This window comes from Lathamus discolor, chromosome 4 (assembly GCF_037157495.1).
Source record: "Lathamus discolor isolate bLatDis1 chromosome 4, bLatDis1.hap1, whole genome shotgun sequence".
Taxonomy (NCBI): Eukaryota; Metazoa; Chordata; class Aves; order Psittaciformes; family Psittacidae; genus Lathamus; species Lathamus discolor.
The window spans coordinates 109,172,618-109,200,334 of record NC_088887.1 but is presented as its reverse complement, the minus strand read 5'-3'; the positions used below and the strand labels follow the sequence as shown (position 1 = coordinate 109,200,334).

Here is a 27,717-nt window from a genome sequence, read left to right as displayed (position 1 = left end):
TGGAAGTTCTGGAACCTCTGAAAGTTACCGGCGAAGTGTGGAGCTCTGAACAGGCCGTGTGCTTGTGCAAACCACACAGGTTCATCAGGTTGCGCGACTAGGGCTGTCAAGAGAACAGGGGAAACGCTGGATGCTAAGGCAAGCCCTGCCTTCCCTCGCGAAAGAAAACAGCAAACCTCTTGCCAATGGGGGAAGCAGGACTAGCGTGAGTAACACACTGCTGAGCCCGGCTGCTGCCAAGGGGCCAAGGACGCGCAGTACCTGCTGGGCGCCCTGAGCGACGACGGCTTTCACAGCCGGGTCCTGCCTCACAAAGCTGAGGCAGTCGAGGTCTGACCACTACAAACCCCTGCCCGACCACAGCCCACTCCTCCGCACCCGGCCCTGGCTCCCCGCTGCGGCCCACCCAGCCCTGCCCGTCGGCGAGAGGCGAGGCTGCCGGAGCGGGGATGCTGCTGCCACTTTTTACCTGAGCCAGGACCACGGGGAACACGCCCGTCCGCCCGCTGTAACACATCGCCAGGGAGCCTCCCCAGGCCACGGCTGCGGCGGCGACCCTCCAGCTGGGCAGGCGCCGCTGGCTCCGAGGGAGCCGCAGCCCGGCGAGCCGCCCCCTCAGCGGAGCTCGGGCAGCCGCCACCAGCACCGCTCTCCACGTCGCCATCTTCCCGGAAGCCGCGGTGACGCCGCCGACATCAATCCGGCCCTTCGGCCGCATGCGCGGAGCTGGGCCGGAGGCTGCGGGATCGCTCGTTGCCCGCCCGGCGGGGCGGGGGCTCTTTCTCCCGTTGGGAGCGTGCTCGCCTAACTCCGCCGGCGGGAGAGGGGCTGCCTGCACAGTCGGAGGGGATGGAGCTGGCAGAGAGGTAATGCACGCACAGGTGTGCAGGGTCTCACAGCAGTGACCGCGCCGCATGGCTGCCTTCCTGTCTTGGAAACGCGCCGGGCTCCCGGTCTCTCCACCCCGGGCCTGGCAGGTCTCTCAGCGCTGAGGGGTGGCGGCCTGGCCCCCGTTTCGAGCGTTTCGTTGAAAACAGCTTAAATGGAGGGGCAAGTCGGCGGGCAAAGGCCCTGCGCGGCCGGCCCGGGCCCTCCTCCGGGCGGAGAAGTGGAGGGCCTGACCGCGGCCGGCTCGCCTAGCGGGTTCCTGGCGGAGCGGGAAGGAGGTGTCGGAAGTCAGGCGTTTCGCTGGTGTCGGGGAGGACAGTACCCAGTGCCTCGCCTGTGTGGTGGAGAGTGAAAAGTGGCGATACTTGTAACGGTCCTCCCTGTGTCTCTCACAGCTTCATGTTACTCACTGAAGTGATCCTTCTTCCAGAGCTTTAAGCACTGCTGAGTACACGAAGAGCTGGGTCACGAGCTGGGTTTGAAATTCTGCAGGACGCCCACTGTGCAGAGCGAGGCAGGTCTGGTGAGCTTGCACTAGCTGGGTTGACCTGACACTGAGTGCTGTGCAGTTGGGGTTTTCCAAGTATTGGAGATGTCAGGTATGGATGAGGTGCTATGCTTATGTTCCAGACAAGAAACAACAAAAGCAGGAATATGTTTAGAACATCCTTTTCAAGGGCAGAGTAGGGTTTCTCATTAAATACAGGTGACAGAAGATACGCTTACAGAAACTGCTATGGTAGAGGTGATAACTGAGAACATTACAGATTGACTTGACCAGGACTGATTACTTATGTCAAAGAAAACTATTCACTGTGAATGCTTCAAAATGCTTTTTTTTTTTTTTTTTGTCTACTATCATAGTTTTAACAAAGCTCTCTAGGCCTTGATAAGATTGAATTAGTTGATCACACTCTAATGTTAGTTGATCACTTTCAGACATCGGGCCATCTGGGAATCAACAAAGAAGTAAAGTGGAGAGGAAGCTGAATGTCATTTGTACATTGGCCATGCCAATATCCATATTTTTGGAGCTCTGTGTGAATGTGGGGAAAGACGGGAGAAAACTGCTGTATGCAATTTTCCATTACTTCAGTCTTTGGTTAAAGTACTCTGGCCATTTTAGCAAACTGTAACTTTCACCCCTTTTTGATACAACAGCCAGTACTGTGCTGTCAACATTACAAATGCTGTGCTGCAGGCTCTGAAATATGGAAATACCTTTTTGCCCTCTATCCACTGACAAAGAGGGGTCATTCATCAGTGCCATTGAAGGAATGTTAGTTCACTGTCCTTCCCTGACATTCGGAGTCATGAATTCAGTTTCATAGATGGTAATTTCAGTCATCTAACTAATGGAATCTCCGAATTTATCCAGTCTTCCATTAACATGTGTTGTTCACTGAGTGTCATTCTGTGAAGTGTTTGAGACATCTTCAGGAATGTGCCACCTGAGTCCTTAGTAGGATACAAACCTCTGGGGAACACAGATGACTGCTCGTTGCAAAATCACCCAGGAGTGTAACATGCAGGGTGAATGGTTTCCATCTCCACAGACTAATGTACATTGCATAACCTTTTTCCTGTCCCCAGAGACCTAAAAGTAACTCGTACAGGAAAATAGTTTCTAATCCCCAGATCCTGTAAAACAGCAGCAAAATCCCTCTATTGTCATACACAAACACACACTGCAGAATTCCATTTCTGCTGCAGAGATGTAAAACTTGGAGCAGATTCTTTTTTCCCTATTTCTACTCCCCTCTAGACAGACAACATATTTTCCATCCCAGTCTTATAGTTTGACACTGCATATCTGCACAAACACATTAAGAGTATTTCCCTTTCTGTGTCAGCCAATAACAAGCAGTTCATGAATGCTGGCAACATCCCTGAAATCTTGTAAAGGATGGCTGAGAGATCTGAATTCTGAATGCAGATCCCTTGACATTGAACACACGACCACAACACAGGTAAGCAGGTTTAGTTCAGCACCGTGCCAGGCATTTTCAGTTTTCCTTTGAGAAAGAGCAGAAAAATAGGTCATTTGTCTTCCATCAAATGACATTCCTGACTGGAACAGATACAACTGCAGTGTGGATGGAGAACTCTCATATGACTGCAAGCACGCAATGCTCATTGGGAAGCTAAGTGTCCTTAGCCACCCCTTCTCTCCCTGCAGTAAATTCACCTCATGTGTGCAGTGTCCGGGAGTGCAAAGCTACCACTGTGTTAATGTATTGGCTGTAACCAGGCTGGTGTATTTGTGGGTGCTAGAACATATGCCTAAGTAGCTTGGAAACTCTTTGCGATTAAGACATAGTTCTGTTTCACCTCATGCAGAGCTACTGTAGAGCAGTTTGTGATAGAAAGCAAAGATTGCTGTAGTCTGTAGGAATGACACTGGCAGTCTGCTAAATATAACAGGAGTTTCATCTGAAAAATTGAGCTACATGGTGACAAATGTCAACTGCTATGCCCTGTGGCACTGATTCAGCGACTCCCATCCACGTACTGTTCAGTTTGCTCTTGCTCAGCTCTTGTAAGCACAAATCATTACATTTAGCAAGCTGACAAACCTGCTTTTTTAACAACTGCTTTCCACATGTTGACTTCAGACTTTGTACTAGAGATGTTTACATTGCTGAAAAATTTGCAAAAGCAAATGAAAAGTGTAATAAAATATTTTCTTAAATGTTTAAGAATGTGATTTTCCTGTAAGTTTCAATGTTCCACTGAATTGTTGTATAGCAATACTTAAATGCAGCCATTTCTTGTTAAGCATAATAAACATAATGTGAAGTCGCATCAAAAGATGAAAAAATACTACCATGAAACAAACCCCTGTTCAGCCTGGAGAAGAGAAGGCTGCGTGGAGACCTCATAGCAGCCTTTCAGTATCTGAAGGGGGCCTATAGGGATGCTGAGGAGGGACTCTTCATCAGGGACTGTAGTGACAGGACAAGGGGTAATGGGTTCAAACTTAAACATGGGAAGTTTAGATTGGATATAAGGAGGAAATTCTTTCCTGGTAAGGTGGTGAGGCACTGGAATGGGCTGCCCAGGGAGGTTGTGAGTGCTCCATCGCTGGCAGTGTTCAAGGCCAGGTTGGATGAAGCCTTGGGAGACATGGTTTAGTGTGAGGTGTCCCTGCCCATGGCAGGGGGGTTGGAACTAGATGATCTTGAGGTCCTTTCCAACCCTAACTATTCTATGATTCTATGACTCCTGTGATTCTTAGGAAATCACATTTGGCATAAACTTCGTTTCTTCCAAGTTTTGTTAAAAAGTCAATAGCAAAAATTAAAAACACAAAGTATACCTACAGCTCCAGGCCTGTAGGTCCACTTCCATGTCTCAGTGTCTTGTAAAAGCGTTAGGCCATGTTCCAACAGGGATTCACTCTGCTATAACTCCAATCCCCTCAAGAGCATTAGGCTTAGTGCCAGCATTCATTTACTCTTGTAACAGCTTAAATTAACTCCTGTTACATTCAATCTAAACCCTGTCTTACCGTTTTAGATAGAATAAGAGTTGAGAGATGGATTCAGTCATCCAGTCGGAGGGCCACCCATCATGCTCATCTGTCTTTCAGGACTTCAAATGCTGCGTAAACTGGATTGGGGAAGGCGACCACCAGCCATTTGTGAATAGAGGGTGCAGCTGGCAAGCCATCTTTTATATACATGACCCCATTTCACAAGAAGTAACATGGAAGTGATCTGGCTTACTTAGCCATATGTAGATTTCACAGTAAGCTCCAACAAAAAATAAGATTTTAATAGACAAGGCACTGTGCTAAAAATATTTTGGATACTTTCCTAGAGGAGCTGAACAGACAAGGTAATTTAAAGACAGCAAATACCACTGCTTGGGTTTGCAGGTGAAAAACTGGACCATAGATTGAATTTTGCCCAAAGTCAGACAGGAGACTGAAATGGAAGTGCTCACAATGCCAGTCCTTCTTTAGCCCCCTCAAAATTGCATCAGTAATCTTATCACTTGTATTCTACTTTAGACATGAGTGCAGTCTGTCTGTGATTACAAGGAAAATACTCTGAAGCAGAAAAGTGATATAAACACAAGGAAGACAAGTTTTGTTAAAAGTGATAAACTGAAATAATCCTTGCACCCTTTTGAAAACTACAGGGTGACTGGATAAAACTAGACAGTTGTTAAAGTTGACCAGCTGATACCTTGATCTCTCTCCAGAGTCTCAAAAGTCCTGTACCAAGGTCTGTATGGTGGAGGTTGGGAGTTGACCAGGGATTTCCAAAGCTGCTTCCTATGCTAGAGAGACTATTATTCATAGACTTGTAGAATACTTTGGGTGGGAAGGGACCTTTAAATGCCATCTAGTCCAAATCCCCTGCCATAAGCAGGGACATCTTTTAACTAGATGAAGTTGCTTAGAGCCTCATTCAACCTGACCTTGAATGTTTCTGTAATTTCTACACATTCCTCCTCTGCAAGAAAGCAAACAAACAAACAAACAAACAAAACAAACAAACAAACAAATAAGTAGATGAGAGATCAGTTTCAAGGAAGCTGACATGCCTTCCTCTGATTAAGAAGCCTTAAGATGACAATGTGCTGTTAGTTTATAGAAAGTCTGGTTATTGTATAACATTTGAAGGTGATGGAAATGGAACTAATTACCAGAGAATCAACACTCATCCACTAGTAAGACTGAAAATAAATGTGAACATTTTGTAGCTAGGTAACACTATTCAGCACATAAATAAGAGTTCACAGCAGTCTTTGCATTTGCTATAAATATAGCTAATCTTTAAATATTTTCAATTTACTAAAGTTACTTGAAAGCTTATTGTGATAGAGTCCATTTAAAAGGAAAAGAATTAAAATTTATCTGAGATATGTGTTCCCAAATACCTCTCACAGCATTAATTTATACTGACCTTTCTAACACAGTCTTCCAACACTGCTCCTATGTAGTTAGCTGAAAAACACCTTGCTGGCATACATAACAAGCTCCCTTAAGCTTCAGAAGAACTGCTTTCTTAAGTTTAAAATTCAGAGAAACAGGGTGAAAACAAAATTCTTATAAAAAAAAAAAAAGAATTGAAGATACTAGTAATAGGGAAGATTTTAAATTACAGTTTTTAAGTTGGCAGTGACCTTCTTGTGGTATATATGATTCATAAAAATGTGGTACACAGACTGTTGAAATACTGCTTTTATGTGAATAACAAATGCCGGTCAACCTGTTACTCTCTTGTGAAGGAACATGCATTTTTTTATAATTTGAGAAGTATATTCATTACAGCTGTCCAGGTTGGGCTGTAGGTCCCGGTTCTGTGATGAGTTGCGTATAGTATGCCTAATTTTAAGCATTTTGAAAAGTTCTGTGGTCTGAAGCAAGACTATTCCTGCTGCATAAAATTAACTATATACATAAATCTTTGAAGACTGGGGACTTTCTTGCTATTAGATGAGAACTGTGGTTCAACTGCTGTTTTATCTTTTGATGATAAGATCCCATGGCACTTTTGGAACAATAATAGAGGTTCCCTGAAAACATTTTAAGTAATGGAATTACGTTATGTGCTTTAGTGGTTAATATTTTCTTCATGGTTCCAGCTGAATAAGTTATACTTCATTTTTCTTCACTTCCAAGGATTCTTTAATGTTGCTAGCACTGGTTGAAAAGATAGAACATATCTAAGCGAAATCCTTTTTACATGTATCTTTATATACATACGTGTATATACACACATTTATACATGTATTTTGCCTATACTGTATTAGTCATAAGATTTCTTGAAATGTTATTACCAGTGCTTTCCATGTAAATATAAAATTTTATTGTGGGGGCCTTACTGTATTTCAGGGAGCATTTCTTCTCTTCCATTCTTTGAAATTAGTGTGAGCATTACCATCAATTTTAATTATACCACTGTTTCGCCCGAAGTTTTATAGGAAGAGTTGGCAGCAATAACTATAGTTAAGGTTGCCTAACACTTTCCACTGTATAGATTCTATACTTAATAAGAAAGAGGGATAGAAATTGCACATAAGGGTACAATAAAACAAGTCAAGATTAGCAAAGTTAATTTTTTCGGTGTTATTTAAAAAACAGAAGGATTTATTAGGGACTCTGACTCTATATTTTTAAATGCAATTTGACTGATATAATTGTAAATAATTATTGTTATGTAGTTCAAAAACTGCAATAAAGGTGGCAAAGACATTACTTCACAGTATTACTAAAGAAGCAAGTATAGAATTATCAGTATTGTAAGCTGTAAAATATATTTAAAATATATGTTTTCTGGAAATGTTGAAGTAGAAGCAGCATTGTATACCTTCTTTCTTGTTTCTTTTCCTACACCACTGTCTAAAGCTACTATTAATAATGCTTTGTAGTACTACTATAATTTATTAATGAAAGTAATCTTAAATTATAAAATTTTTAATACTACTGAAGATAGTGAAGTGTATGTAATTATTTCTTTGAAAAAGGAAGGAATTATAAAATTCTAAATTACTGTTTTCTGTAGTGTATTTCATTATTTTAAGTAGTGTTTACTTTTTCTGAGAGTATTATTTATGATCTTTGGTTGCACATATTTTTGTATAAGCAGTAGAAGGCATGATTATTTTCCAGATGTGTGTGTTTAGTTGTGTAGTAACTAAAATTAGTATTAGGGTCTGATCTAAGCTAATAGCACAAGTGTGTGGTGGACACATGCCTTCACTATAAAAGGTTCTGCAATTCTTTCATGAAAAAGTTGTCAATCCTAATACAAAGTTCATTGTGGTCAGCACAGTCTGTTTCCATAGATGTCTACGTTTGGCTCTTACAGAGTTGAAAAATAGCTGTAATATTTGTGTAAATATTGTTGGTATTCGTGGTATATTTGCTAGCAAGGGATTCTTTAGACATCAAAAGGGACTGCTGGAGCCACTTGCAAAGGCATAGTGATAATGGCACTAATGAAAATCCTTGAAGCAACTGTGGACAAACCTACTCTTTGAGGAACAGCCCCAACTTGGCACTGTTCGGGCAGGAGCTCTTTGCTGAGAGGATTTCCAGTCCATTACAGGACCCTCTTCTAGAAAACGGAAAGGGTCTTGAGGGAACTTGGGGGAGTTGGTTCTCTGCAGTATCTGAATTGCATGTCTTCAAGGAGGCATAAGCTATACCAAGAGCAAAAAGTAAGGATACACAGACTGGCTAATGTTCACAAGGCTTAGGGAGTCTCCTGTTCATATGGCATTCAAAATGTTTATGGGTCTCTTGTTCCTGCAGCTTAGGTACAGCCTGTCTGTAGCTGGTCTGTAATGGAGAGATTTAGTTGGAGGAGCCCACAGCACAGCCAGGACACCCATGTGGTTGCTGGTTCTGGTCCTTGAGCATTCTCCCTTTCATGCAGCACAAAAGATGTACCCCTGTAAGTATCAGTCAGGATCTAGGACTTAATTCCAGAGAAAAGGGGACTTAATGTTACACAGGGTGAGACTGAACCATGTGTAACAGAGGTTTGTGTGGAAAGGCAAAGGTATGTAAGACAGGCTAAGATTCTTCCAGCTACAAATAAATGTCTACATGCGGGTGTCTGCACCTGAATTAATTGCCTTATGCTCTCCTTATAGTCAACAGGGAGAAGTATGCTTCTCTGTCATGATTTGTCTTACCCTGAGATAAATGTTCAAAGTGGCTTAGATGAATCTCAGCCAAGGAAATACCCATTTCAGTCTTTTGGCTGTAAGGGGAACTGAAACGATTTTAGCTCAGCTGTAAATATCTACACTGTAAGCTGCTTTTATTTACTGCTTATGGTTGCAGAAATTCTTGAAAAGGAGCTCCTGCAGATCTGGATATCAAACTTGCTGTGTACATACACACTACGCTGTCAGAATTGACAACAAAGGAGATAGTGAGACAGTTTCATCATGGGGTGCCACAGGTGGAAGCATGGATGTGTTACTTCAGGGTGCCACAGAGGAAAGAATGTCTTACTGCTGCTGCATGGGAGAAGTGATATCCTCTCCACCTAAGTACTAGCTTGTTACTAGGCTTATGAACATCTGTATTTGGAAAGGCTGGAATTTGCATCTCCTTAGTGTGTTGACTTGAATGAAAAATACATATATCCTCTGTCAGTTCAGATGTCACTCCTGTCTGCTGCAGAGATTGCTCACAAAGGTAGATGGCCCAGTGTTCCAGAGTCTATCTGTCTACTTGTCCTTATGCTTAGCTGGGTGGGGCTTTAAGAGTAAGAAGGGGGCAATTGATGAAAGGAAGCTGTTTATTATTCTCCACAGCAGCAAGAGAGACTGCCATTTTGACTCAGAGGACCAAAGGTCAGTTTGGAGCCTCTCACACTGTAAGCCCTGAGAAGCTTTGGAAAGCTGTGGCAGCAGTGGAGGACTGAGGACCACCAGCAGAGCCTCTAGGTAACCTGCTGGAAACCAGAGATTGTGCATGGTGTGATCTTTCCCCAGATCTACCCATGACAGCTGTCTGTTATGCCTGATAACATCCTGGCACCCAAAAGAGCCCACTAATCTTAACAGACCTGGATGGATGAAGTGGAAGGCAAGTCTGAGGAATAAGGATTGCATTACTGTATTGAATAAATTATAGGTTAGCAGTTGTTGTTACAAGGTAGGATGTAAATGACTTAACGCGCATGCAATCTGTGTCTCTTCTTCTTTCAGTCTACTCTGATCCTTAATGTCTTTTTATATAAGCTCCATTTTAGTCTAAGTGATACTGTGTGTATTCATCAGCTAGCTTTAATTGCTGATCACCAGAAATTCAGGTAGCACTGGTAGTTGGTGAGGTACCAGAGTCCCTGCAGGGGACTCCACTGCTCTGAAGGGTTAGTGTACCTCATTAAGGACTAGGTCTTACAGCATTTGTGGAGGGTCAATAGAGGTTGATTGCCTTCTTTGGGTACCGTGAAATGCCATAGCCTGAAATCATTTGTCTAACATCTTAAAGCAAGGCAGTAACAGACCTGGAAATAATTGTTGAAGGCAAAAGCTACTTGTAACATTTTCTGCAAATGCTGCATTATTTGGATGGTTTCCAGTCGATTATTGCAAATTAAAAAAAAAAAAAAAAAAATCTGCATTACTGAACTTTTGGGTTCCACATTCGATTTTAAGTCCAAGGATGTCTGTGTCTGCCTTGCACTACTGCTTAGCCACTGTCTTACAGCCACTTTATATATAATTTTAAAATTTTCCTAACTGTAAGTCCACTGGTTCTAATTTGTTGCAGTTTGCATTCTGAAGAAACAGGACAAACTATGGTCCAATAAAAGCAAGTAACAAAAAGGTGTAACAAAATGATGGCTAAAGCATGGTGGGCATCTCTACTGTTCACTTTATGCCTTATTTAGTGCACCTTATTCTAGTTCCTTCGTATCTAAATAAAACAAGTTAAAAATCCCTTATAGTTAAGCGACACAAGTTAAGATTCCTTAAGATTCTGAGACAATCTCTAAGATTTTAAGATTAAAGTTTTAATCTGGCAAAACTATTCTGGACTTCAGTCCAGAACTTACCTTTTGTACTTCTATGTACACTTGATAGTGTAAAACTTAACCTGCTTTACTCATCATCCTTGTACCCTAACCTTAGAAATGGCTTAGCCAGAACAAATAGTGAATGCCCTGCAGAAGTGGTTTTAGAGTCCATAAACTTTACTCATTTCTGTGAAAACTGTGTTATCCTTAGTCATAATCTGAACCACGTTTTGACCCCAAACTAGCAAAATGCCAAATTACACAGTAACATTAAAAAAAACACTAGGCTGCAATTGCCTCTTAAGGATTATGTTAAACATTTTAATTAGTTAGCATTTCCTTTAGTAACTTACTTTTTTCAAAGCTGTGAGTTTGTTCATTAGCCAGCATATCCAATACCTGGCTAATTTGGATGCCCACGTGTAATTGATATTATGGGTATCATGCAGACTTTTTTCACGTAGGCTTTAGGAATTCGGGACAGTTCTCTTCCATGTGATGAGATGAGTGACTAGACTATATGCTTACAAATTTCAAAATTTATGTCAAGCTGGAATAAGTTTGAAATAGATTGGAAAAAAAAAGGATCAGAATAGTAAAATGATCCTCCCAAGCTGCAGACATAGCTTAAAATCAACAAGTGCAATAAATACAGGTTCTTATGCTGATGAAGGAGGAATCACACAAAAGCAAGACAGACAAAAAAAAAAATCCCCACAAAAAAAAAAAACCACAACACAAACAAAACAAAACAAAAAAAAAACAACCAAAAAAACCCCAAACCTTTTGTAGGAAAGGAATCTTAGGTGAGATGCTTTCCAGAAACCTGAACTAGTTTACTGTATCCAATTTGAAACATTAAACTTTTAAAAATGCAAATAAATAGACGTGAGTTCAGTGAAGTGCAACAGTGACATGAAGAAAAACTGCAATTTAGTTTAGTCTAGACAGTGGAAAATAGGGGAGGAAAGTGCTGACATCTTCCAGTATGGAAAAGACTTTTCTAAGGATAGTGGTCAGTTGTTCTTGAGTGGCCATTTAGGGAAAAGCAAGGAGAATCAGCTTAATTTCCAGGTTAAAAAAAACTTTTTCATTATGAATGTAGGGAAGCAGTGGAACAAGCTATGTAGAAGGGCTGCAGAATAGCCTTAATGGGAAATTTTCTTCTGGACAGATCAGGTGACAATCTGTTGGACTCTTCTTCACATATTTCATTCTGCCCCAGTGTTGCAGTTTCAGAAAACGGTCTCTTGAGATCCCTCTAGCCCTAAATTTCTGTGATTTGATGAAACCTGTACATAGATGTGCAAATGATTTGACATTGATCTTTAAAGATTTCTTCCCTAATGAAAAGAGAAAATTCTGGATGATAGTCTAGCCCTTAGTTTCATTTCTTGTATTAAATCTTGAAGTATGAAGATCATAGTTTGGTTTGGGTTTGTTGGATTTTGCTTTTTGTTGTTGTTGCCAGATACAGTTAGGTTCTGTTTGATTGTTTGTTGGAATTTTTTTATCTTAAGGTTTCTATCAAAATGGCATAAATAAAAAGTTGCTCCCCCTAAATTCCAGGACGTCCATAAACAGAAGTCATACAGCTTGGTTCAGGTGATTGAGTTCTCGGCCAAAAGACAAGAATGCCATTATTTGCACTTTACATTTCCACTGGTTTATCTGAGTCCTTTACTGTGTCATTAAAGTCATATGCCCTGCCTTCTCCTATGAATCCTGCAGTTCCAATATTGATACTGTACAAGACACTACCCAGTTGTCATATAGGTAATAATATTATGTGTTAGGTTTATGGGCACAAAGTAAGGGTTTGCTGTCATCCACATGTTTCATGCTAGCAAATCAGGAAAATGCTAAGATGTTTACTTAGAGAAGGTATCTTGCCTGGTTTCTCCATACTTGATATTACCTTGGCAGTTATGAAAGTAGAAATTACTGCTATTGTTTTACACGAAAACAGATTCTGCAAGAGAAAATTTTACATACTTTGGAACACTTTGTAGTCTTCAGCACCACCCACATTTTCCCTGCCACCCAAATTATTTTAAATTGTAAGTAGTTTTGCAAAGCTGTTAGCATTATTTTCTCAGCTCACCCAATTTTTTTTAACAAGACATTATCTATGATGAATCACAACATCTTTTGTTAATGTGGTTATACGAGCATTAAAGCTGTCAGGTATCATTTGCAACTTTTTCTCCTTTAGATTCAGCACTATTTCTGAAAAGCTAATTTGTAAGTAGGGAATCTTAAGTTACAATCAAATTTATTATGTTTACCAGACTTGAATTTCAGATGAGATACCATTAAAATATACTTGACGAGGAAAGAATGGAACTGTCAGTGGACTTTGAATTAGCAGCCTGAAAAATGACTAATAATGTTGTGATCAAGAGTGTTATGATGATAAGAGAAGGAAAAGGAATTCTGTTTGTTTTTCTCTGTATCTTTTACATGTTGTGCAAGCTAAAATGAGGACTAGAATCTCAGCCCACAGCTTCAGTTGAGGGGAAGGAGTGTCCTCGTTTTAGATTTTTCCGTGACTGCAATTCTACCTACAAGTCTCTAAATCGCTGCTAGAGATGTAGCTGCTGTTGATTATCTGAATATGGAAGCACTTGCCTCTGTACATTGCATGCCAGATTCTGGGTGAGGTTTGTGCTCGGAAGGTTCTGAATCAAGGTTTTCATGTCAGAAGGAGCTCAATAAAAGGCCAAAACCAACAAACCAAAAGAAAACCCAACCAAAACCAAACCAACCAACAAAAAGCAGCCTTTTCCTGGTGCTGACATTAGTCTGCTCTCAGTCTTGGTCCCCCAACCCTCTTAACCAAGTCTGTAGCACGGATCATATTTTATTTACAGATATATATTAAGGCAGCCTTTTATTTTGGGATCACATTACTTGCATTTATACTGTAGAGATTTTTAATTCTGAAAGGTGCTGCCAGCTTTTGTGTACATACTTTAAGCAGAGTTTTTGTTTTTCCCAAGGACTTGTACTGACTTTCAGATATTTAATATCTGAAGTTGTGGTTCTCTTTGATTCATCGTCTGTTAAAGAATGATGGCTGTACTAAAACTGGCAAAGGTGATAAACAAGAACAAAAAAGCGGTATTTCAGAGAACCAGGATATCAGAAAATATTCCTTTCTTGAAGGTATGTTACCACCTAGCAAATACTGAGAATAATGGTCACAAAAATAGAAAAAAGAAAATTCAGAAGGTCTGTGAAATTTTGCTTGATTTTGAAAAGCTTAGTTGAAGAAAGAGCTTGAGGTTCGAGCATTCCTACTGAGCTCTTTGTGCAATGGGGATTGTCTCTGTATGGATGTGGCACATCATCGGCAGGACAGAATAAGTCAACTGTTCAGCTGGCTCTGCTGTAGCTCTCACCCTCCACAGCTGAGAATGTTCACATCAGGAAGGGGAGTAGAAGGATGATAAATTAACTCCTTCTGGCATTTCAGAAGATGTGTATGCTGCAATGCAGAGCCCTTGGTGCTGAAAGTAGCTTTGACAAAGGGGTTATGGCACAGGGGCCATAGCTGGCACGAAGATACAGGGTCGTGCTCTAGAATGACATGTTCTTTTAGTCTCTGTTTTACATACATAATTCTTTGAGGAATCTCATCGTTTGAGGATGATGAATTTGGTAAGAAATAGAAGAGGATCATATTGTTACACAAGAAGAACTAAATGAACTTTCACTTAGAAGGGTACAAACAACATGAAATAATGTAATATCCACTGCAAGGTTATTACTGGCATTATTATTAAGGGCAAAATACTAGAATTTCTGCTCTAAATACTGAGTGATTAAGAGCTTGAAGACTCCATTCATGAATGAATATTTCTTGCTCCAGTTATCAGACATCTAGACCAAAGTATAACTAAGATGAAACGCAAAGCTGTGATGGAATGTGGAGCTGATGAGATAGCTCCATACTGAGAGCAGAACTGGAGATGAAATCAAAGATGACTGAATTGACTGCACCTCCCTGAAAAGGTAAAGAAGCACAGACAGGTAGAGCCTTTCAATAATTGTAAGAAATTAGAGGTAAAAAACAAGACCCAAAAGACAAAATGTGAAAACAGCTCATGTAACATTGCAATCTCACAGCTTATGCTGTCAGCAAAAAGAGATTGGGTTAATTTCTGCAGATTCAACAGTAATTGCCATACGGCAGCAGTTAGTACTATTGAAATGCTGGAACTGATGGTAACCAACTAGGCTGTAGTGACTCGGAACAGATGTCCTCAGAAAAGCATGAGATAGCATTCTGCAATGTGAAAGAAATCCTTGCCTGTAAGTAAGCTGATGATTTGTTTTGTGGACCGGGACATATATCTCTCCTGAAATAGGAATTTTAGCTTTTCCCTTGTTTAATGTCAATAGATACCCAGTCTGGACCTTAACGAAGCTGGAACAGTCTTTGTAAATGCAGCCTAGAGGATATTAATTTTCAGCAGTTACATAGGTTCTAAATACAAGCATTAGGACTAGCAGGGACTAGCCTGCATTTTTCAGTATATTCAAGGACCACAGTGTCATGAACAGTTCCTCTCTAGCTCACTGTGAGTTCCTGTTTTGTCATCATCTAGGCATAACTGATCTTGAGCTGAGCTGTTTATATTCCCTCTTGGAGTAAGACTGTTTAAGCTCATGCAGTTCTTTACCATCGAGCAGTTACAACTGAAGCCACGTGAAGCTTACCTCAGGAGGTCTGAGGTTGCTGCCTAATATTTGTCCAGTGGATAGAAGTAGGATTTGAACTTGCAGTCAGCCAAGGGTGGCTGAAGTCCTGAGGGTCAAAGAACCAGCATTCAACCCCAGTGAGGAAGAATCCTGCAACACACAATACCTGTAAGCTTTATGCCCATGCTCCCCATCTAAAGTGAGGGGGAAGGAGGCAGACTGTGATCTCTGTGTTTAACAGGGAAAGGAGTAAAGGCTGTGATCTCTATACTTAAATGCTGTTCAAAAGATGCAAAAAACAATTGTCATTTTACAACCTTTACTCAGAAGTAGTTTATCTAAGGACTACTCTTGAAGGGAATTGCTAGTAAGGTCGGGCTGGAAGGCCAGTTACAGGCAGAATTTAGTATTAAACTAATGTGCCTTGTCTTGTGTTGTATATTGCATACAGGTTTCCTGCTGTCTTGTCTGAACCAGCTTTTCTTCACACTTTGCTTAAGAAGAATCATGTGAATAAAAAGGTACCATGAATAAAGTACCATGCTTAGCAGCCTTCTTGGCAGCTCATGTCTGTTCTCCATACATAACCTGGCAGGGCTACCCCAAGTGACTACCCAAATACTGTAAAGCAAAGATCGTAACTGTATATCCTATGAAATAGGAAGCCTTTCATGATTTAGACTTGGGTGATGTCATTTTCAGAAGAGCTGAGGAGGTATGAAGTGATGTACAGCAAGTATTTTAAATTTTGACATGTGAAAAAAATGCCACAGATCAATGAAAGTGTCATATCCCCATGGAAAGATGAAGCCAGGAAATTAAAACAGTGGGAGCTTAAAATCAGGCACTGAAGTCCTTACCCTTACTTAGGACATAAGTAAGTAAATAGTTAAAGACATTGAAGAGTCACAACAACCCCATAAAACACTGCAGAGGGGTGGAAAAGGACCTGGGAGTGCTGGTCGACAGCTAACAATATGAGCCAGCAATGTGCTGATGTGGCCCAGAAGGCCAATAGCATCCTGGCTTGTATTGGCAGTAGTGTGGCAAGCAGGACTATTACAGTAATTGCCCCCCTGTACTCAGCACTGGTGAGGCTGCACCTTGAATACTGTATTCAGTTTTGGGCCCCTCACTACAAGAGAGTGCTGGAGAAGGGCCACAAAGCCTGTGAAGGGCCTGGAGCACAAGTCTGCTGAGGAGTGGCTGAAGGAACTGGAGGTGTTTAGCCTGGAGAAGGCTCAGGGGAGACCTTATCACTCTCCACAACTATCTGAAAGGAGGTTGTAGTGAGGTGAGTGTTGGTCTTTTCTCCCAACTAACGAACAATAGGACGAGAAGAAATGGCCTAAGGTTGTGCCAGGGAAGGTTTAGACTGGGTATTAGGAAAAATTTCTTCACCAAAAGGGTTGTCAAGCATTGGAACAGGCTGCCCAGGAAAGTGGTGAATCACCATTCCTGGAAGTATTTTAAAGATACATAGATGTGGTGCACTTAGGGACATGGTTTAGTGGTGGACTTGGCAGTGCTGAGTTAGTAGTTGGACTTGATGATCTTAAAGGTCTTTTCCAACTGAAATGATTCTATGATTCCATTAAGAGATCTAAATGGACCTAATTTTCCATATGTACTTTCTGAAGTTCACTTACTGAGCCCTCATATGAGGCGTCTTCGGAGTTTTTGAATATAGTTGCCCAAAAAGAGCCACCAAAGTGCAGTTCTGAGAATCTTAGCCTTTCAGTCTTAATTTAGGCTCTGGTTTGTTATTTGGGTTTTTTTTTTTAATGCTTGCCCTTGGCCTTATAAAAAGCATAATTTAAAATCATTTCAGTAATGGAAGTTATTTGATTCTCTGTTCCTGAAGAGAGAGACTCCACTTATAAAACATCCTTCTAAATGACCAACTCTTTCCAAGTATATTACCAGTGTGCTGTTATTTTTCAAGTGTGGCATTTGTGTGTCTTAGATTTATTTTTACCTTTCAGGAATGCTATGAAATAAGCTTCATTCTCACTGTTAAGTTAATAGACAACTCTAATGCCTCAACTTTTTAATAGCTTTGGAATGCAGTACATTTGAAATATTTGATAGACTCTGCATTATATAGACTTTGCTTACACCCAAGGGAAATTGCAAATATAATAATAGCTACAAGATTCACTCTTCTTGTCTGAATACTCTACATAGATGTTTAAAATGACTAGACAAAAAATTATGACAGCAGCATATGACTCAAATTGTAAATAAAATATAGGAACTACTGAATCAAAATCTGCATCCCAGAAAAACTTAGTGACAGTCAAGTCTCCAGAGAGGATAATTCAAAAACATTTACTGAGGACTTAGTCCTCACACTTACACACTTGAGAGTCAAGTATTTTGAGCAGCTGGCCTGCAAACAGTATTTCCAGAAATTTAGTGAGTGACTCTCTAAATGTGTAAGCAGTTCTCAGGTATACTCATTTCCCTGTGCTTGGTGTACCTGGGCTTTTTTGTCATCTATCCATGATGGTGATTTCCAGTTTTCCATCGTTATAGAAGCTGCAGCCAAGAATGGCCCACAAATTCTGAGGATTTGCAATGAAGAACTAACTGTAAGGGTTTGTTTTAGGTTTGGAGTTTTTTTACATGAGGGAAAAAAAGACCCAAATGCATGCTTATCTTCTGCTCATATCAATTGTCAGAACTCCATCAATGGGGTCACGTTGTGGCAGTTTACTTGAGCTGAGAATCTGCTCCTTTTTTTTTTTTAGGAACTGAGTTTGCAGAGTTGTCACCATTACTTCACTGGAAGACACAACCAGAAAACATGTACTCTAAAGAAGGAAGCAAGCTTACAGACTCTCTATGTCAGAGCTTTGCTTAGCAACTCTCAGCAGGGCAGCAGAACCAGGTCCCAGCTGCAGAGCTGGACCGATCAGATAATTACAAGAATACAAGCTATGAATTCCAGAAAGTTCAAACAAATTCCTTCTGCTTGTTCATATCAAGATTTATACAAATATCATAATGTGAGACTTGGCAAGATAATTTTCCTTCAGTTTTGCCATGTGTTTCTTCACAAGCCTGTCCCCCATTTAAAAAAGCAGGATCCCTAATACGAGAGGTCTGTCTGATGTCTCAACACGTGCATGCGTAGTTCTGTTGGCTGCAGTGCTACTGCAGTAAGGGCAAGGTAGTCAGAGCCAATTTGTCTGTATCTGCAGAAGTGAGTTCTCAGTTCTTGGTTGTGCTATAAAGCCAGTCCCTGAGAATCCCTGACAGTAAGTGTAATTCTCCTTCTCAAATCTAGAGCAGTGTTTAAAGCGGAGGAAGCACAGGAACCTCCTGAACAGTTTCTTCCCCCGTTGCTTGTCAGTGATTTCACTGCAATGCCTAGAAAAAGCAAAGCAGTTCAGACAGCATCTATTTCTGGTGTGAAATACTAGTTGTGGATTCCCAGTGCTGATGTGTTTTTCAGACCCTCTGGTGAATTTCTAAGATCTCTTGGAATAACAGCTGCTGAGGGGGGCGGGGGTACTGGAATCCCCACTGTGGATTTCAGGTTTGCAGACTTTGATGAAATCTCTAAACAACAGGTTGGGAAAGCTGGTTTTTATCAAGAGCAGCTATGAAGGCAGAGAAGCAAACTCTTGTCAGTAAAGAGCTTTTCATCTCCTTGTTGTATTTTTCTGAGAAATGAAGGGCAGGAGAGGAGCAGAGACTTTTCTGTTCCGCTTCTCCGTGGAGAGGTATGCCAATAAAGATACAGCCTGATACTCAGAAGTGCATTGGTGGCCCTCACAAAAGCAGTGTCTTGAGAGCCAGAGTGGGAGGGAGAAATATGCTGAGGGCTGGGTAGTAGCTCAGAACTGCTGTTGTTGTTTTTTTCTTCCTTTTCTTGAAAGCCTACTTTTTTCACATATTTGAAACCTAGAAGAGACCACTGTTACCATTGGTTAAATCCCTGTGTAACTTCAAACATAGTTTGGAGCTGTGCATGACAAAGGTCTGGAGGAGAAAATCTCCTTATCTGAAACACCTTAGTAGTTCCTAGGTCATAGGCGTTTTCAGTTCTTCACCAGCATATGGGATAATATATAGAATGCTTTTCATGCCTCAGGACAGCATGTGAACAGATTACACTGATGTCAATTTGTACAGTGCAGAACCTTCTCTCCACCTTCATCTTGCCAGTGTAGTAATTCACTAAGAGTTGACAATGTTAGGACTACAGTCTGACCACTGAGGAAAGAGCACTGAATACCTTGAGATGGTGAATACCTTCAAACGTAAAAAGTCTAACCAACATCGTTTAATGGCATGTGATGTTTGAACATCAACACTCCTCCATGTTAATGTCTTAACTATCATTCGATTTTGTACTAGGGTCAAACATTTTAATTGCACACAGCATTAGCACAGTTAGCCAAGGAATCAAGACTTGAGATAAGCTTGTGATGCAGTCTCCATGGTTAAAACTGTGTTCACCACAGCTATATAATGGTCAACACCTGGATACCTCTCTCGTACGCTACAAGATCCATTACATGAACGGTCCACTGCTTGCTGTATCTGTGGTGATGGTCACATTGTAGGTATGAATGAATTTAGCACTGATTGGTTCTACAACACATTTGACATACTGTACACGAAGCTTGGGTTCCTTGAGCAGTTCCTGGAGAACTGACCTGACAGCAAATAAAAGCATGCCCCTGGGATTCTTCTGTCTGAAATCATTTTGATAACCTGCCTCATGTGAGCTGCACATAACACACTGCATAATCCATTCATTAAGCCCATTTTCTATCATCCTTTAGTTCAGGTTGATATTGCCCAAGTTTCCGGTAATGTTTGTAATGTGTATAATAATTACTGTCTCCTAAAGGAAAAATAAGACTTTTGCACCTGGTGGATGCCCAATGAGAGGCTATGTAGATCAAGACTTCAGTTTGGAGAGAAGTCTGAGAGCAAAGAGTAAGGTGTACTAAATCATTAATGGAGTGTATCAAGTGAATGAGTAACTGTTGCTCACGTGTTATTCAACAACAGAAGGATTAGGATGTTTCCAATGAAACTAATAGGAGATTGGTGTGAAACTGATAGAAGAAAGTTCATTTTTATACAGAGTAATGAACTCCCACAGTTTGTTGTCATAGGAGGCTGTGGAGTCAGGGTCAAAGCAGGGTTAAGCAAATTCAGGGACACCAGGTCTCTAAGAAGATAATAAAGACAGTATGCAGAGCAGTACCTTCTAATAGCCCTCATCCAGTGGTTGTGGTTGCTGGATGGGAATGAGGGGATCAGACTGCACAAAGTGTCCAGGAACAAATGTGTTCTCTAGATGGTGTTTCCCACACTGCTGCTATCATAAAGGCAGTGACATAGCTGTGTCCCAGTCTGCTGTAACAATGTTCTTACGTCCTTACATTAACTGGAGAATCAAACAGGTCAGACACTGTCTCTCAAACTGAAAATATGGCATGCATTTTCCATGACCTTCCACTCTGTCCAAATGTAAAGCATTCATTCTCACACTTTCACCTGGTTCCTTTAGAAACTTATTCACAAATAGCTTAAAATAAAAATGGCAGTCCTCTATGGGGAATGGCTTAGTAATCTTACACTCCCTCAGCTCCCCACAGCTACTGACTTCTCCGGAGCAGCCCCTTTCCTCTCCATACAAGAGGGAAGCGTCTCTGGTCTTACTGTAAAAGCAGGAAGTTCAGAAGGAAGAAGCTGAGATTCTAGTCAGAGATGCTTTTGATTTGGTCAGTCAAAAGGAAAACATTAGTACATACCTAGGGTAATTATTTGAAGAAAATGGTTATATTATTTTCTGTCCCTGCACATCACTGAATCAGGGTGCAGTTACATACTGTTGAGTCATTGGTGGAATAGCAGCAGAATGATTAAGGAAATCAAAAGGCAAAACTATGCAAAATATGTTAGTTATCAACAAAGTAATTGGGTAGCGTTTAAACGAATGAAATGGACGTAGGCATGCAAAATATTACAAAGGATTGTAATAACTGTAGCAGAGAGTGGAGGCTTCCAAGTGACTGCATTCCAGATGACCTGAATACATTCACTACTGGCAAACAGGACTTTCTCATTACTACCCTACTTGAGGGAACCCCATTAAGAGGGGAAGGTCACCCCAGAGGTGTCAGTGTTTCCCAAGAAATGGGAAATTATAAATGAGAGTGAGAGGAGGAAAGCTTTAGAGAGGAAGAAAACAAATTCTAAATTCTGTTAGATGGATAACAAGCCGTATGTCATAACAAGGATAACTTTTAAGCCCGCTGTGGTTCAGTGGTTACAACACTAATCAGAGCAAAAATCCAATATATAGTACTGAAAATAATTTTTAAAGTGGGGAGAGAACAGAAGTATAAAATTGATTTACAAAATGGGGAAAAGTGATAGATTGAAGCTGAAGACTAGAGTACAAAGACACTACAGGTTTATAATGAAATGCAAATTTCCTAAAACATAACTTGCAAAGAATTTCTAGTGATCGTATCAGATCTTTCATTAGATGGAGATAATACATTTAAAATAATGTAGGAAAAGACCAAGTTTTTACTGATTTGGATCTGAGGAGATGAGGGAGATAGTGATACTGAAATATTTTCTAATTCATTGGTAAAAAAGGAGAATTAGTAAACACAGGCTAGACAATTTGAGAACTGATCTTCCTATGGTGCGCCAGAATACCCGCCCCAAGCATGGATGTCCTCTCTTCCCCAAGCACGGCCTCCAGCTCCACTTCTGTCCCCACTCGGCCGTGGGCACACTGCAGAGCTGCCTTCAGGTTCCTGCGTGAGCAGTCCATGCCTGAAGCACCCTTGTCCTCACCAGCAGCAGGCAGCCAGTATCTGCCTAGCAGCTGGGGGTGCATAGCCCAGTTGCTTGGCCAGCACTGCACAACAGGGACATTGTCAGGCACCGTGACCAGCTGAGGGGATCACACCCATCAAAGACCAGTGGTGCCTCCGAGTGCTCCATCATGGTCTTGTTTATCAGCCCTTCGTGCTGCTTGTTGGGGCCGCTGCGCAGTGTCCTTCTCCCCACCGCCGGCGGACTGCTGGTGGCGGCATCTTGGATGGGCACGCTGCCTGGCGCACTCCTCTTGCTGTGCTCCCCGCCAGGATGCCCACCACACGCAGCACGCCCGCCGCTGGCTCGGCCCCGGCCTCCGGCCGCAGTGGGGTGGCTGGGCCGTCCCCTGCTCGGGAGCTTGGGGATCGCTCCCCGCATGCGGCGGCGGGGCCGCCCCGCTGGCTTTGCCCGCTAGGGGGCAAGAGAGCCCCGCACAAGCGCGGCGGGGCGGCTGCCCTTGCCCCGCAGTCCTCGGCCCCACGCCTGCCCCTGGGCTCCTCCGGGGACCCGCCCTGGGGTGGCAGCTACAGGCGGCCTGAGCGGGCCCGGCGAGCCGGAGCCCCCGCGGAGGTGGCTTCTGGAGGCGGCGACAGCCAGGGGCCCCGAGACCTTCACCTGGGGTCTGGTGACCCGCATTTCCAGCAGGAAATGACCTGTACGGCTACGGTGCCCTAGGTGAAGAGGTAATCACTTCCATCGGGAAAGCTAGTGAGGCCTTTGACCATTCCAGAAAGCAGGCATGAAGCCATCATGGAACTGGCATGGTCACCTTCTCCATCGGAGCAAAGGCACACCAGAATGCTGCATCCGCCGCAGTGCATGCAGAGTGGTAAGCGAGGCACGCACCCAGCTCCTGCTGAGCTGGGCAAGCACCAGGAGGCATCTTCTCCTTGCCCCCGGGGAGGTGACACCAGCTGGTTGCTGGCATGGGTAAGTAGCATCCAGCAGATGTTCTGGGTATGCCTTGGTTGGTATATGAATGTCACCTCCTCTTTCAAGTGGTGAACTGTCTACAAAGGAAGTCTATCAGGCAAAGGAAGAACCTCAGGGACACCCTGCAGCTTGCTGGCAAACCCTGCCGAGCCTGCAGTCACAAATGAGCACCAGCAGTATGGGAGCATGAAGAAAGAAACCTCTTTGATAAGACACTGTGCTTAGGCAAGAAAGGTGCAAGGCAAGGGGTAAGCAGGGGCAGAGTTGTTCTCACAGTGAGGAGCTCTGTGAGCTGTGATGCACGAATCATTTGCCATGCGGAGGCCTCTGTGGTCACCTACACACGTGGCAACTCTGATCTTTTCCCCTTTTCTCCTTCCAAATGGTACTTTGGCTCTCGAGCAGGAGGGACTTGCAACATTGTGGATCATCTGTTCATTACTAAAATGCAGATACAAGCCATCTACAGATACAGGCATTGTAGAAATTTTAAACATTTGGCAGCTTTCACACTTGCATCACCCTGTCTACCTCCAAGTGCCACCACCAAGGACCCGCATTTCAAAAGACTGTATAAACATCTGCGTCGATGCACTTCACTATCTGATCAATAATAGCATTATTAATTCTGTACTTAAGATACCTTAACACATGTAATCCGATAACTCCCTCCCTAGGATGGTCAGAAAGATCTGCTAACACTTATTTAACGTAGATTCACAGGTTTCTGTATGTGGCAAAATACGCTAATGCCCTAAGAAATCCAGGTCACATACCCTGCTGTGGGTGTATATCACATGGTGACACTGATCATGGCATTTTCTTGGAGGTTTCCATCCAAACTGCATGTTTTACACTCCTCTGGCCTGAACATTTGGTGATGGGGGAAACATGCTCTTTTATGTTGTCTTCTGGGATTCTTACAGGTAATTTTTTTTTTTTTTGGTCATGCATACTGCTAATTTTTCGACAGTTTTTGAAGCGAGAAAGAAAATACATTTCTCTAGCTCAAGTTTTCTAAACTTGTAGGCACTTCTTACATTAATCCAGTTAGTCTGAATCACGTGGCTACAGGTTTTCATAAACATTTTATTTATTTCCAGGCAGTATCATGTTTCATAACCATGACTTTCAGTACCTTTTCATTGCTGAGATGACATGAATTTTCCTTGGAGGATTAATTTGTGCAACTATATTAATAGTTTTGTGCTCTCACAAGCCATTCTGGGGAAATGCTGAATCACATGTATAGTGCAGCAGGTGGGATCCATCCAGTTCTATCTAGACCTCTGTCATGTAAAAGTCTGTATCTAATATAGGCTTCCTTCATACAAGAGGGAGAATTAAGCATCTTCAGAGCATGAGTCAACGTCATCCTAAAGTAGGCGCCCAGAATAGGTCAGATGATTTGTGCCCTAAAATTGCTCCTATTTTTCTATGTTAAATAACAACTAGTTTAGATCTTGGTGTCTCCATTGCAGCAGCCTTAAGTGAGGTGAGGTGAGATGAATTAATACTGTTATCATACTCAGGTTTAAATCATGCTTCAAAGTACCCTAAAAAATCTTATTTTTAACAAAAACTGTAAATAGCATCACTTTCTATATTATTGTCAATTTATTAAAAGGCAGCTTTTAAAAGTTTGCTGACTCAGCGTCTTAGTAAAAGTGGCAAATGCCATGTGTGTCAGGGGAAAGTCACAGCACCTGTCTTTTCAGTAACGTAAGTCTTCCAGTTCTGCATCTGCAAGGCTGGGAAATAAATGAGTTAGGCACTTTGGTGAAATTACACAGCATGGAGGAATGAAAAAAACCCCAAACAGAAACCAACAACCAATAAAACCCCCAAACAATCATTTCTTGTAGCAGGCTGATTTGTTTTTTTTAGATGACATTCAAAAATCAGTATGTGAAAAGTTCCTGTACAGCTGAACTGGTCGGCACAGTACAAGCGAATCAGTGTTCGTAAAAAAAAGAAAGAAAAAAAAAAGTCGTAATCTCTAAACCTTGCCAGAGGTGCCACCCTAGTGCGGTACATGTGAGGAGCACGTGTGCCAGGAACTCCCCAAGAAATGCAGGCTCCTCCTGACCAGCTCTGCTTGCAGGAGTTAAAATCCTGCATAAAGCTGATGAGTAAGCTCTTGGTGACTCACTGTGGCAGATGCAGCCTTTGATTCCAGGAGGGTATAAGGGAAGTGGGTGTGAATCTTGAGTGGAGGGGAGCTAGGAGTAGGGATGTTCCTGCCTCAGTGTCTTGGGGATAAAAGTGTAGGTTTTTAATGCAGCCCCAGCTATCAGTAATGCCAGACTTGTGCAAGGGGTAAGTTTGACATTACACATCACACATAGATTTTATGTGAAGCAGGGTTGGAACACCACCTACTCACAGATGGGTATAATTTGGGGATGTCCTGCATAATTCATGTGTGGCTTTGATACTTATGAGTAATTCAGACATCAAAGCCTCAACTTAGATAACACTTTTATAACACTAAAGTTCCTATAGCAAATAATCTGTGGGCTTTAAGTATCTTAAAAAAAAAAAAAAGGCAACTGTACCAATAGTTTCTTCTTTACCTTCAGGTATTTTTCATAAGGTATGTTGCTGGGAAGTAGAAGATGGAAAATACTGAAGCCTGCACTAGGAAGGAAAAATAAGATTCCATGTAATACTTTTCACTGGGACTAGAAATGTAAGTTTTAAAGCACTGAAAAGGAATTGGGAGCCTCTTTTCCAGTTGTTTCTGGACCAAGAGCACATCAGCTAGCAGGCCTTTCGGTTACTTTGCTATATTCCTTCTATTTTGCCAGTGGCACAAACCTTCACTTTTCAGCAATCCAAGTGCCTAACAAGCAATTTTATGTTCTCTTCCAAGTTAGCCAAATTTACGCATAAAAAAAAAAACCCTTCCCATTAATAACCATAAAGCTCCTTTATTGTTCTCCTTCAAATCTCCTTAAAACTTCCTTCTGACACCAAACACTTGTCATTGGCCAGGCCTGTTGCTTTTTATTCTCAAGGCTGCTTTTCCCTTATCCTTCCCCCATGGGTCTGTGATATACACCTGTTGTCTTTCATCATGGGTTAAGATCATAAGCTCTTTGGGCATAGACCATCTCTCTTATTACATGTGTCTACAGTATCCAACACAATAGGACTGTGAGCCCTTAACGGGGCCTCTGGGTACTGCCAGGATCCAGTTGATAAAGAATAATGATTTTTGACATGGTGAGTTCTGCAGTTTTTCCCAAGTCATTCTGCAGATGTTCACGCTGATACAACCAGTATGTGTGTAAGAGCAGTGTCCTTAAACCCAATATACAGGGTAAATGCTATGGAACCACTTACCAGAGAACACAGGCTTTCCTCCTTTTTGTTGGAGGCTCGTCTGCTCTTACACATCAAAATGGATGGACTGACATGCAGCAACTGTTTCTTTCTGTGGGTTTGTACAGAACTACTACAATGGGACCCTGCTCAGAAGCTTCTCCATCCCATCCTTCAAAGAGCAGCAAAGGCTGATGGAGTCAAACGAAAGCGAGGTGGTTCATGCACCACTGACATGGACTGTGGCAATTCTTGAAAGGTCTGTGGGGGTTCAGGACAGAGCCTTTCCCTGCTGCAGTTTCCCCACTAGACATGGAAACTAGAAGTCTCTTTCCCCCCTCCCAAGTGTAAAGTCACCGTGGCAAGTGGGGGGGATGCAGAAAGGCTGCACCAGTCAGACCCGAGCTGCCTTTTTTTGTTGTGGGGAACGCAAGGAGAGCTGCCCCCTGTGCCGCATGCCCACTGAGCAGGAGGAAATGCAGAGAGGCAATTATTTTTAATTAACCCCCTTGCAAAATTTTCCTCCCGAGCTCTGTCTCCACCAGTGACCTTCCTGGGCCCCACCACCTCGGTGATGCACATCATCATTCTCGCCACACAATCTCTCCCTCCAGCCCCCAAGATATTATGTTTCTTCTTCTTTTCTCCCTGCCTCACTCGCTGTCCCCCCCCCGCCACCCACCCCACCCCCCCAAAAAAAAGCCTATCTTTGGGTTTTGCACTTAACTCCAGGGGCTGCCAGAGCCGTCCTCTCCTTCACACAAGCCTCTGCATCGTGCCGGGTCCTTGAGCAACCTTCTGCAAAGGCAGGAAACCCTTCTGTCCCTTTGCTAATTAATGCAGCTATATCAAAGCAGCAAAACCCCCATAACACGAATCCTTAGCATCTTAAGAAAAATCCTCTCTCTCCTCCTCCCCCCGCCAGGTCGCTCTTGGAGGTAACTTCTTTTTTTAGGGGGGGGTGGAGGGACAACACGTACTTGGCACCGGCACCCCCGCCCCCAGCCACCCCCCACCCCCACCTCCCGCCTGCCTCTCCCCTCCACTGCGCTCTTATAGCCCCGGGCCGAGCCGGGGGCCGCGGTTCGCCCCCGGAGGGAGCGCCCCGGGCGGCGGCGGAGGCGGCGGGGCTCCAGCGCGACCCGCTCCCGCGGCGGCACCCCCGGCACTGCGCCCCGGGCCGCGCAGGGGCAGAGCGGCAGGGCTGCGGCGGGCCGGCGTGGAGAAGGGGAAACCGCGGCGTGGCCGACAGCCCCCCCCGCCCCAGCTCCCAGACTTCCCGCGCCCCCCCGGTTTGCCCGCCCGGAGCCGAGTTTCAACCCCGTCTGGGACAGCGGCAGCCGGTTACCTGAGCCACGGGCCGGGGCCGCGCTGCGGGGCGGCCGCGCCTCCGCCTCCCCTGCGGCGGGGCAGAGCGGAGCGGCGGGGCCGGGCTCCGCTGGTTGGGCGCTGCCCTCCCCGCTCCCCCCGCCAGTGTCAAGGGCGACTCGGGCTATGCGGG

At 43.0% G+C, this 27,717-nt stretch overlaps 1 protein-coding gene and 1 long non-coding RNA gene across 2 annotated transcripts in view; one reads left to right on the top strand and one right to left on the bottom strand.

Moving 5' to 3' along the window:
* Nucleotides 1–1,001, bottom strand: part of MICU2 (mitochondrial calcium uptake 2) — a 146,911-nt gene extending 145,910 nt beyond the window's left edge. The window contains exon 1 of the mRNA XM_065678539.1: nt 470–1,001. Within this exon, the coding sequence (XP_065534611.1) occupies nt 470–916 (447 nt within the window). The 5' untranslated portion in view covers nt 917–1,001. The remainder of the gene's footprint in view (nt 1–469) is intronic.
* On the top strand, nt 737–19,792 carry LOC136013938 (uncharacterized). Its single transcript, XR_010612453.1, has 6 exons — nt 737–866; nt 9,175–9,306; nt 13,388–13,553; nt 14,260–14,402; nt 15,544–15,613; nt 17,846–19,792. It is a non-coding gene; the product is annotated as an uncharacterized LOC136013938 (long non-coding RNA).
* Nucleotides 19,793–27,717: the final 7,925 nt, after the last annotated feature.